The 12,750-nt window shown below is 42.7% G+C and overlaps 1 protein-coding gene across 3 annotated transcripts in view; it reads left to right on the top strand.

Moving 5' to 3' along the window:
* ICA1 (islet cell autoantigen 1) overlaps positions 1-12,750 on the top strand; it is a 163,363-nt gene that overhangs the window by 124,642 nt on the left and 25,971 nt on the right. For all 3 annotated transcript variants that reach the window (XM_052638509.1, XM_052638508.1, XM_052638507.1), the window contains exons 9-12: positions 5,046-5,143; positions 7,405-7,457; positions 10,128-10,190; positions 10,301-10,333. In XM_052638509.1, coding sequence (XP_052494469.1) covers positions 5,046-5,143; positions 7,405-7,457; positions 10,128-10,190; positions 10,301-10,333 — 247 coding nt within the window. The remainder of the gene's footprint in view (positions 1-5,045; positions 5,144-7,404; positions 7,458-10,127; positions 10,191-10,300; positions 10,334-12,750) is intronic.

Below are 12,750 nucleotides of genomic sequence, written 5' to 3'. Positions count from 1 at the left end.
GTGCTTCCTGAAACCATTTAGGCATTGATGGAAACTGTTAGCATGTCAGTGCAACCCTAAGAGAGAAAGATTATTTGGTCTAGGACATTCTCTTCTTCACAGAGAACCTTTCTGTCTTACACGAGGCTGTATCAATTCTAATGCACAGTGATTTTCACAAGCAATTTTAATGAAGGTCCTAGAAGGTTTGGGGTTTAGAAACAGAATGCTTTGACATGTTATTTCTGGATATGGATGGGAAGATGGCGTGCATCAGTGATTCAAACTACTTCCATCTGATGTCTGCCTGGTCAGTATAGTCAGCCAGGCCTCTGAGATTCCTTTTGCCTGAGCAGATGTTCGTGTTACACAGAATATGCTGTCACCTCTGACTTTTAAGGATGCTGCAGGGTTAAGTGCTTTCAGCTGAGTTATGGACTTGAAAATAATCTGAAGAATTCACCTCCAACCCCCTGCCCCCAGTTGGGCCTTTGTCATCAAACCTGGGAGAGAGTCGTGATTCACTGTGTAGCGTATCCTGAATCGGACAGTCACACCCAGGAACTAATTTTGAGAGAGGAGGGCAGGCATGATGTGTCCTCCGCAATGTTCCAGAGTTCCTCCCAGCCTCTTTGTATCTTCAGTGTGTGCCATCTTTTGTAAGAAGCAAGTTCCATATGTGGTAGTGTGTGGTTTTTCCCATTGCTCTGTAGAGGAACCTATGGCTTAGTTTGGCCTAAGTCTCTTTCTTAATGCAAGAGACGCCTTCTGAAAATGTTCTCAGATTGCTGGTGGTAACGGTCGCACAACTGGGACTACACTGAAAATCGTTGAATTGTACACTTTAAATGAGTGAATTGTTGTGCATGAATTATAGAGAGATACATACACATGAGTACCCTTAGTTCAGAATTCTGATATTTAATGAACAAGCCCATGTGCTCAGTATTCATTTTGCTTACGATTTTACAAACCTTTCCATATTATTCTCCTGAGCCTTAGAATGTCCTATCTAAAGAGCTCTAATTTTTGCAGCTTAACCTTATGTACATTAATTTATCAACCAACAAGTGCACACACAGTACGTCTCTTGAGTGACAACAACCAAATTGTTTTAAGGACAATGGTAATAGGAGGAAGAAAGGCATGATTGTCACAGGAATTATTAATAATAAATTAAAGCAGCAATTGGAACCGCGACCTTTCTGTGGGTGAAGAACAATAGTGACTTAACTGTGATTGTGGGGACAGGGAGCCAACAACTGAGTCCCTCCTAATGGCCCAACAGGGGCAGGGGTTGAAAAGAAGGAAAAAGTGGTTTACATTACAAAGGGATTGTCTGAGAGCTGCTGGAGTGTGGTTCTGAGGGGAGGTCAGCCTAGAGACAGAAAGGATGATAACCGTGGAGCTGTCAAGGGCATCTCAGGGGCTTAGGCAAGCGCTGTGGCAGCTAGACACGGCGGCTGAGAGGGCCGCCCTGGCCCCGCCAGAGCTGCTGGATACAAAGGAAACACAGGGAGGAGATAACTGGGGCCAACCGGCAGGCCTGAGCCAGTGTCCCAGAACCTAAAAGCGAGACATGTAGCCATCGGAGCACTGGCTGGAAACTCTCCTGGCTTCACTTTGACCAGGGTTGGACCACTCTTTAGAGAACAAAACTGCTGGAAGCAGTGTGTGTGTGTGTGTGTGTGTGTGTGTGTGTGTGTGTGTGGTGTGTAGGAATACAATGCCATGATTGGCAGCTCAATTGAAAAGAGTAAGTCCTTGACATCTGTTGAACTCCTCCTGTGGGTGCACATTTCTAAGATACACTTACACTTGTGTGCCCAGCTTTTAGCAGACGTTTATGGGTGTGTTTGTGTGTGTGGATAGAGAGAGACAGAAAGAGAGAACACCCAGAGTGCAGCCCATATTCCAGTTGCCTCATTTGTCCCAGTGCTGCCCTTCACAGCATTTCCCCCTCCAGGCCAGGATCGTGGGTTCCATTTAGCTAAATGTCGGGCAGTGGAGAGATGGAAAAAGCAAACGAGCGCGAGGAAAGTAACGGGGGGAGAATGCTAAGGAGTGAGGAGTGTGAGTAAAGGAACAGCTCCCTGTGTGAGCCCTGCTGGCCTCTTCATCCAGGTCTCATGAGACTCCTCCTGTTGCCCCCTACACTACAGCCCAAACAAGCCAAGCTGTTTCTACCTCTTGGCCTCTGCACATGGGCCCCGTGGTCTTCCTGAGCTGCCTGTAGCTGCCTCCTTTATGCCATTTAGCTCTTAGCTGAAATATCACTTCTAAAAGAGGACATTCATGCAGACTGCTGCTGCTGCTGCTGCTAAGTCGCTTCAGTCGTGTCCGACTCTGTGCGACCCCATAGACGGCAGCCCACCAGGCTACCCCGTCCCTGGGATTCTCCAGGCAAGAGCACTGGAGTGGGTTGCCATTTCCTTCTCCAATGCATGAAAGTGAAAAGTGAAAGGGAAGTGCAGACTATGATCAGTCAATTTCTAGCCCCCTATTTCAGTTCTCTGCCTGAACTCACCACTTGCTGATAATTTTGTCCGTCGTGCGTGCCATGGATCCCCAGCACCCAAAACAGTCCCTGTTCCTTGGTATGTGCTTAAACACTGCTAACTGAGTGTACTAATCTAAATGTCCAGGAACAGGGAATCATTAAAAATGATGGCAGGGCTTTTTGGTTGTAGTTTATGCAAGAAAATGCTTCAGAACCCCAACCAGGGGACAAAGATTAAAGAGAATCTAGATTATTGACAATGAATGCACATTTATATTTTTAATTCAATATTAGTGTTTAAGATATAAAATCTTTCTTACATTCTGCACTGTAATTGTTTTGAACATGAAATGTCTACATAAATTGGTTAAGAGGACATCTCTGCTCTACAAAATATCTACTATACAAAATAAAAATATCTACTATACAAACAAGGATTCCAATTATGTAAGTAAATGAGTATGAAAATAGTCAGAAAGGAAATATATGAAAATAATAACTTACAATTTTAAGCAAATGAAATTATGAATAATTTTTCCTTTTTTCGCTTTCCAAACATTCTACATGTGGTTTTGTCATTTTTCTAATTTAAAAAATATTTTTAAGAAACAAATCCTAATATAGAATGTGTATAATAAAATATTAATAACACTATATGTATCTACAGTTTGGAGATGGGCTGACTTTCTTGAATTTGGCATGCTCAGTGAATGAGGATTTATGGAAAATGGTAGTAACTGATCTGGGCTTTGCAAAAACCGATAGGACTTCGAGTATAAACAGTTAGGTAAAGAGAGTTTTTTAGACTTCCCTGGTGGCTCAGCAGTAAAGAATCCACCGCTAATGCAGTTCAATCCCTGGGTCTGGAAGATCTCCTGGTGAAGGGAGTGGCAACCCACTCCAATATTCTTGCCTGGAGAATCTCATGGACAGGGGAGCTTGGCCAGCCCCAGTCCATGGGGTCGCAAAGAGTCATACACAACTCTTTGCTATTAGCGACTAAACAACAACAACAAAAATCAAGAGCCTTTGAGGTTAAAGCAGCAGAATGAGCAATGATAGGAAGAGAGCAACTTGCGCACAGGAGACCAGGAAGAGAGAAGCCTAATTGAATGGAAAGTCTCTTGCGGTTGGTGGGAAGGCATTTGGAAGAGTAGGACAGGAACACATTTTAGAAGATCTTAAAACTTGCTCACGAAAGTTTAGAAATGGAAAGAAATAAGAAAGTACTATGGGTTTGTGAGAAAAAGAGTAACATGATGACCTGGGCATTATAGGAAAATTATTCTGGCAGGAGAGGTGACACCAACATCCATCTGATGTCCGTGAAAACTGAAAGTGTTAGTTGCTCAGTTGTGTCTGACTCTTTGCAACCCCATGGACGTAGCCCACCGGGTTTCTTTTCCATGGGATTCTCCAGGCAAGAATACTGGAGCGGGTTGCCACTTCCTCTCCAGGGGATCTTCCCGACCCAGGGATCAAACCTGGGTCTCCTGCATTGCAGGCAGATTCTTTACCATCTGACCCACCAGGAAGCCATAGCAGACTCCAAAATCAACCCCAGCTCTGCTCTGCCGAGACTCAGCCTTCAAACCATCTTCGCCCAGCCCTCTGGTCATCCATTGGTAAATGAGAAGTAATTGCCTCCTCTGTGTGTGTGTCATGCTAGAAAAGTGAAGAATGAGAACGAGGGAGACAGGAACAGAGAGGTGAAGACCCAAAGGATGAGGACTTGAATTTTAGTAGTTATAAGAATAGAAGCAGGATAAGTATCTTGAAATACTTCCTTTGTGTTTGAATTATAATTAGGGCCAGAAATAGAGATCTTTTGTGTAACTCACTATTCAATTGTTAACAGGAATGTTTTGCTTTTTCAGGCATTGTCACTGGTGTACAGTTCCTAGGCACTTGCTTTTTAAAAAAACAAAAACAAAAACAAAACTTTTCCTTAAATATTTAATAAACTTTAAGAACAGTCACTCAAAGAAATTATTTGCCAAAACAAGACTCTCACCTGTTCTTAATCTATGAAGATTTAGATGCACCTTCTCTGTCCACTTGTGGGAGTTAACTTGTCAGAATATGTTAAGCCACTATTTTGAGTTTTAAAAAAAAAGTGTGGGAGGGGGAGTTTGCTCTTTTTTTTTTTTAAATAAGCTGTTTTAGATTGCAAAATAGCAAACAAAATTAAAAATAAAATGGTCTCATCTTTGAGGGAGAGCAAACTTCTGTTCTGTCAGTGTGTGGGCTGCAGACAGAACGGAGTGTTTATCTTAGCTGCATGTTAAAGATGGAAAATAAAGTTAGCAATTGCCAACAGGCTTTCTTTTGAATAACTTATCACAAAAGGGAAAACATAAATCTAGTGACAAAACAACTCTCCTTTACAAGCTCATATTTCTTGGATGAGTCCAAGAACATAAGATTTCATTCCTATTGACTTCATTGGTTCAAGGTTACCTCCCGAAACGTCTCATTCAAGGTTTGATGACTGGGTCCAGTGGCAGTTGTGTTTTTAACTGATGTTTCTTTTGCTTTTGTTTTCTTTCCCATTATCACAATCAAGAGCTTACAAGACCCTATGAGGAAACTGGTGGAGAAAGAAGAAAAGAAGAGGATCGCCCAGCGGGAAAGTGCAGAGGCCGTGGCGGAAGAGCCAAGTCAGTAAGTAATGAATGCCTCCTTCACTTGGCAAACCTTCCTTCCCACAGCTAAGGGCTCGCCTCCCTCCCTGGCCGAGTCTGCTGGGGTCTCTGGCACAGGGTGATGGCTTTCTTTCCTCAGTTCTCAGAGTAGATGTACTAAAACAGAGGCCAGACTCCTCCCCACACATATTCCTCTAGGCAGGGACCCGCCTGTCCTGATAAGAGACCCATGCCTGGGGTCTTTAGGAAGGGCGGCTTGAGAGGAGTTGACTAGGGCCAAAGAGGCAGGAGTGCCCAGGGCTCCTGGCCTGAGCCCCAGGCTCGCACTGTCTGGGATGCCTGGACTCTATCTGTTCCTCTCGTCACCATCAGTTTTGAGGGCCTGTCCTAGATGGGAAATCCCCGGCTTCTCACTCACAGAAGGAAATAACCCATGAACTTGCTTCACAACATGTATAGCCCTCTGGGGTTCTCCTACACAAGTGTCGGGTTTTGACGTTTTGTTTTCTACATGCAGACCTTCCGTTTTCTCTTCTGTGAAGCAGAGAGCAGCTTTGAGGGTAGGAAGTGACTCTCCATCTTGATTTCTTGCCTCTTTATAGAGAATGCGCCTCCAGTCATTTTAAATACTTTGAAAGATGAACTTTTCCACATACATGGTGCATAATTCCTAACCTCATACAGCAAGGAGGAGGTTTCAGTGTGAACCTATGCTTTTTCTGGTAAGATGTCACAGTCCGTGAGATGTCACAGCTGACCTAGGAAGGCAAAGTAGTTCACCTGACCTCCATTCACTCTTCCTTGTTCACACAAGAAAGTTTAGATGCCAGTCTTGTAGTAAAACAGGCTTGCATTTCTACTGGGTTTCAAAATAAGTTCAGATAGATCTTTTTTGTCCAGCAGAAATATTTGCTGCCCATAGTGGCCCTCTGTAATTTTAAAGCAAATACGAGAAAATGTGTGTTTTGCAAAACAAGGGCAATTTTTTGTCGTAGGAACAACTATAGAATGTGGTCTGAATCTAGTACAGTTGACTCTTTTAGGTGGAAGCAGTTTAGCCTATTACCAGTAGTAATGGTAATCTGGCCTTCTCTGGTGGCTCAGATGGTAAAGAATCTGTCTGCCATGCAGGAGACCTGGGTTTGATCCTGGGTCGGGAAGATTCCTTGGAGAAAGGAATAGCAGTCCACTCCAGTATTCTTACCTGGGAAATTCTACGAACAAAGGAGCCTGACAGGCTATGGGCCATGGGGTCACAAAGAATCTGACAGGACTGAGCGACTAACACACAATGGTTATCTAACTGCCATTTAGTGGACACCTACTGTGTACTAAACACAATGCCGGGTGTTTTCTTCATGTCATCTCAGCTCATTCTCAGGATGCCCCTCTGTGTGATCAAGGTAGGCTTTTCCCTGTTGTGTTAATGATGGAAGCAAGGCTCAGAGAGGTTAAAGGTCTGCCCACAGCCCCTGGATAGTAAGGGGCGGGGCCTGGAGTGAGTCCTGGTGCCTTCTTTTCACCTTGTGTTACTGCAATCAGAATAAAGCATTAACTTTTACTCAGAGAGGAAGAACCACCCAAGATGGTGTGGATTAGTTTTAATTAATTTCATATTTCTGCATTATTTTAGTACTTCCTCTTTAAAGCTCAAGAAGTATAACCCAGTAACTATTTTTAATGGCATTGAAAATTTCATTAGAATTTTGTTCAGAAATGGTAGGTAAAGTGAACCACTGTGCTAGGAGGGAGGTTCAGAGGCACCGACTGGATCTCAGGACAGAGAAGTGTCTCTGCCGTGATCCTACCCATGAATAGTGAGAGTTCAGTAGGCAACAGTCTTGTGAATTTGAGAGTGATCCTGCTGTTAGCCTTATGTACAGTAATTTAGCTAAACTCCTGAGGTGTCCTCTTTTGTAACTACAGAATCAGAATAAACACTCACTTGTCCATCAGTTTTTTAACTGTGTTTTTAAAAATGATAGTAAGTACCTAACTTTGTTAGGTACCTAAGTACCCACTTAGATGTTTACGGAATACGTGCCTTAGCATGAAACCAAATCCAGATGTTAAGATACTACTAACCACCTTTAGTACAGGGACAGGAGAAAGTCAGCAAATTTATTTCTTCTTCCAAAAATGTATAGCATGTAAATGGCTATATGTTCATATTTTATGTGTGTGTAAGTACAATAATAGATATTGTACAGAAAATCTGACTCTGTCATAAGTATGACATTTTCAGAACAATATTACTAAACTTTGTTTTTTAATTTTAAGGTTAATTTCACTAGAGGATGAAAACCAGCACAAGGAATCCTCTAGTTTTAAGAGTAAGTTTCTATTTTTTTTTTTTTCAGAATTACTTCTGAAATACTACTGCACGATAGCCAACTCATTTTCTTTTCTGTCAAACCCCTTCTAGACCTTTTTATTTCCAACTGAAAAAATTATGTATTTACTTTGCTTCTTAAGAGTTTAAAGTTCAAATATCAGTGCTGTTGACCCCATAGTATTATGGAGAGAGGCTGTGTATTTTGAACAAAAAAACAGCCATCATTAGTCATTTCAGCAGCAGCCTGTTGGGGGTGCGTCACAGTTGAGACTCGACAGAGAGCTGTTTGCTTTACAATAGGTGACAACATTGCTGTGTTACCATCACGACGTTTGGGCTGTGGGGACGGTTGTGATGAGATCACGTAATGACACTGGGGGGTGTGATTTCCGCTGTGCCATGGGGTGGGTGCTGGTCCTTGTTGGGAATCCGATGGGAGGGCTCGGACTCTGCTCTTCCAGGCATTTCCTGGGCCTGCTCTGTACTAGTGAAGTGTAAAAGCAAAGTGTTAGTCACCCAGTCCTGTCCAGCTCTTTGTGACCCCCTGGACTGTAGCGCACCAGGCTCCTCCTCACTGAGTGACACCAGATGCCTGGGGCATACTGACCCTCCTCTGATCCTGAGGGTCACAGCGCTTGTGACCCAGATCCTGTGCTGGGCAGGGCTTGTCAGCAATCCCCGCCTCCTGCCGTTACAGCCCGCTCTTCCATCGGCAGTTCTCTCATAAGGAGCGCAGGGTCGGGTTGAGTGTGATGGAACTCATGGGAAGGAAAGCTGAGTCTTTCACTGGGACTTGAATCCTTGGAGATGAAGGGACCAGTTTTATATAATGTGAAGAGATCTGAAATGACCTCAGGCGCCCGTTCAGCCTGTCCCTCCCAGGACACACCCGCCTCCGCTCTGCTCCGTCGTCTCCCGGAGACCGGAGAGGCAGAGTACACCCCGGAATCCCCCCTCCCTTCCATCTTTTTCCCCAGGCTTTGTCTTCCTTCCATCTTTCTTGCTTCTTTTCCAACCCCGTCACCTGCTTTATTCTTCTCCTTCTCCCATGTGACTGCTTCGTTTGCTTTTCCTCCATCTGTCTTTGAACAGGAAAAACAAACTGTCACCTTTCTGCCTCCACAGCTTGACTTCCTGTCATCCTTTCATACTTGTTTGCCTTCCCTTATGCATGTCTTTGTTCATTTGCTCAGCACATGTTTATCTGGGGCAGGCACAACACGGGGCTCTGGGTGTTCAGTGGTAGATCCTTCCAACATGGGGCGAACTATTACACAAGTTACTGGGTAACTCCAACTTGGGTGAGAGCTACAAGGGCTGTTTACAGGTATTTGTGATTGGGAATGCTCACCTGTTTGAGGGTGTCGGGGAATTATCTCAGTCAAGGCTATTGCAAGACCTATCAAAGCAAAAGAAACAGCCTGAGTGAAGACTGTGAGCCAGGGAGAACCAGGAGAAGGTCAGAGAAACAAGGTCCTAAAGCATGAGGGAGGGAGGGAGGAAGTGGTAGAAGAAGGCAGAGAGGCAGGCTAGCCATGTAAGAGTTCTCTGAACAGTATTGATCCACACCCACCAACCTCAGGATCATGCAAGGCCCATAGCCTGAAACCTGTGGGAATCTTAAGTAGTTGAACAGGAAACTTTAGTTTTGTGGAAGCATGTAAACTCCAGTTTATTATGTTTGTATTCAAGGCGCTTATACAACATGTGACAACACAGGGGGATGAAGTTTTCTCTTTGTGCAGTGTGTTCACTTGCCTGTGGTAGTTGCATAATATTTTGAGATTGTACCTGTTGATCACCCTGTTTCATGGATACATAGAATGGAATCCATTATAAAGAACTGCCATCTGTCTTTTATCCTGGGACTTGTAGAAAGTCTAATGTACATATGAGCAAACCAAGTTTGAAGGCTGTACTGTTGTGTACACACACACACACTTTATTGGGCAGAAGGCAAAAGGAGTTCCTACGTGTTCCTTGCCCCCACGCATGTATAGACACCTCCATTAGCAACATCCCCCACCAGGGTAAATAATCAGTGAACCAACATTGACATATCATTATTACTCAGATTCCATAGTTTACATTAGATGTTGTACATGTAGGTGTTGACAAATGTATAATGGCACATATCCATCATTACAGTATCATACAGAGTGGTTTCACTGTCCCCAAAATCCCCTGTGACTTCACCTATTCGTCTTCCCCTCCCCTAAACTCTAGCAACTGCTGATCTTTTCACTGTCGCCATTGTCTTGCTTTTCCCAGAATGTCATATAGTTGGAATCTTGCTGTGTAGCCTTTACAGGTTGGCTCCTTTCACCCAGTAATCTGCCCTTTTATTTTACCCAGGCCCATGTGACTGAGGTTCATTAGCCCCAGCAATTGGTTGTTGGGTACTTAAGTCACACATGTGTCCCTGGAAGGAGAATTGTTAGATCAGTGGCATATAGTTTTTCTACCAAACAAAGCAAGGATTCAGGGCAGTTAACTCAGCGTTCATTGAGAGGCAGTTGCTTGAGTTAAATGTCAGCTGAAGACCCCTGCTTCTGTCTGAGGGAGTTTTCAGATACATTTGTTCCTGAAGCTTGTGCTTCACATTAGTATATGAACTCGCACACCTTTCTGAAGTGGTGATAACCAAATGCATGTGTTTTATTTACAGCCGAAGATAGAAAAAGTGTTTTATCTGCCTTAGACAAAAGCTCTACACATAATGCATGCTCAGGTAATCCAGATTAAGGAAAACAACTCAATTTTAGTAATTTGACTCAAACTCCTTACAAAATGAAACTGACATAATTTTCTTTTCTTTCTTCTCCTCTAATGAACCTGTAGATGAACTTTTAGACATGAAACCCGAGGAAGGTGGTAAGATTTATGCATTTCTTTGGGGTTACAATTTTTTAATATTATAAATACTGTGTTTACATGCAGGCAAATGCAATTTTTATCTTTTGAATAGCTTTGCATTCCCAAGCAATTGTTTTTAGGTAACTGCCATTTGTCTTTATGAAGTGAAGTAAAGTTAAAGTTGCTCAGTTGTGTCTAATTCCTTGCAACCCCATGAAGAGTAGCCTGCCAGGCTCCTCTGTCCATGGGATTCTCCAGGCAAGAATACTGGAGTGGGTTGCCATTCCCTTCTCCAGGGGATCTTCCCAACCCAGGGGTCAAACCCAGGTCTCCTGCATTGGAGGGAGATTCCTTACCATCTGAGCCACGAGGGAAGCCCAGGTGACTTTAAATATCCTCATGCACAAAGACTGCGTGCAGATCTGTCATCAGTATAATGTTCAAACCAGTAAAGCTAAAAGGTGCTATGTCAGAGATTGTATGCGGGAGTAGAAAAACATGGCTTTCAGAATCAGACCTGACTTTTGAATGTGGTTCTCTTATAAATAATCTCTATGGCCTTAAGTAACTTGCTTCATCCTTAAACTCTCTTAGCCTCAGTTATTCTCGTTTGTAAACTGGAACCAGTAGCAACAGTCTTGCTGGGTTACTCTCAGGTTCGAAGATCAAGTATGCAAAGGGTCTTTCATGATCTCTGACACAGGGACACTGTCTAAATGGTAAGCAGTTGAGATGTAGGACTAGAAATGTTGCCCTGCAGGGACTTCCTGACAGTCAGTGGTTAAGACTCTGAGCCTCCGCTGTAGGGGGCATGGGTTCAATCCCTGGTTGGGAACTAAGACCCCACATGCAGCACATGGCATGGCCAAAAATAAACAAACAAATAAATAGATTATAAATGATGAGTTTATGTAATTTTCAAAAAGAAAAAAATCTAATTATGAAAAAAATAAAAAGAAATATTGCCAAGCTGATGCACAGTGCTTATCTTCACTGAACCTTAGTTAAATGCAAAGGGAAGTTTGCTGGCTAGGTCCTACATCCCAGTTCACCAGATCTAAAAGTCATTTACTGAGTAGCCCCTCACAGGAGCTTCCAGAACTGTGGGTCTGGATGAGAAATGCCTAGTTTTAAGTGATCCCAAGAAATTGAGTGTTTTCAGCTTGCTCATAACATTTGCTTTTCATCCTACCAAGAGTCTCCTCCTAGTGATTTACCATGGGTCCAAAATATCCCTGAGATTGTCATCCAAATTCTAGAGTATCTCTTGCCCCAGGTGGTTGGCGTACAGTCTGCCCTGGACTCACAGGTTTCTTTCAGGACTAGAAGTGAGCCAAGATATCCTGTTAGCCCCAGTTACCTAGGGCCGAGGATTTTCTCTCCCCAGTCTTTGCTTGATTTGGATTTAGTTCCCAGAGTGTGAGAGGAGAAAGTCTGGGAAACAGAGGACATTGGTTAAAGTTTTTTTTTTTCAAAATTGGAAAGGCAACACAACTCTAGCATTAAGTTTCCAGGGCTTAAAAAAAAAAAAAGGTTCCAGGGCTAAGGAATATAAACTTCAGGGCAGAAACCTGCTTTCCTTATTAATTTTCCCTCCACCATGCACTATTTCATGAAGGTCCATGTGTATTTTATCAGAATGTCTACTTACTTGTGAATGCTGAAATCACATAAGATTATGAAAGTAAAAAAGCAAGTAATAATGCAGATTGCCATTATATGGCCTATGTTTTCATAAAATCATTTCTCCCTTGGCTTAAGGATAGAATTTTGATGAAATAAAAAGTGTTTTCAAACAAATTAATTTTTGGAGGAGGAAATAGTTCAGTCTTACAAACTGAGATAAAGATAATAATGTAACAATAATAGGTACCTACTACCTAGTTTTAGCAAGTCTTAACAGTTAACGAATTATTCATATATAAGCTTCAACTTATTTTGATAGGAATATGATTTCTCTTATTCCCAACGTCTTGTTTATATAGCTTGTCCTTTGTTTTTATTATCTCCTTCTTAATTTCATTATTTTAATAAGCATGATTTTTGAGTAGGTGGTGTGTTCATATTAGTGCAAAAAACAAAACCGTAATAAAAATGTATACAGGAAAAAAACAAACCTCTCAGCGACATAACTGCTGCCCGCCCTCCTATCTGTTCCAACACTCCCTCCCCTCTTGCATCCCTCCAATGTTTCTTTCCACAAACACAAGCACATTTGAGCCCACCGTCTCATGTTTCCCCACTTCTTACCAAAAAAAATTCTTGCTTTTGGATTTTGATTTTTTTTTTTAACTTGGTCATAGTAGTACATGGCTAACCCAGGAGCCATGCATTTCTTCTCAGAATTTAGTCAGAAATGCTCCTTTCCAAGATACAGTCATGAGCTTCTTCCATCCCATGGGCCAAGACTCATTGGAATAAGATTGCCATCTTTC

The sequence above is a fragment of the Budorcas taxicolor genome, chromosome 4, assembly GCF_023091745.1.
Source record: "Budorcas taxicolor isolate Tak-1 chromosome 4, Takin1.1, whole genome shotgun sequence".
Classification (NCBI taxonomy): domain Eukaryota; kingdom Metazoa; phylum Chordata; class Mammalia; order Artiodactyla; family Bovidae; genus Budorcas; species Budorcas taxicolor.
This window is presented reverse-complemented; position numbering and strand designations above follow the sequence as displayed.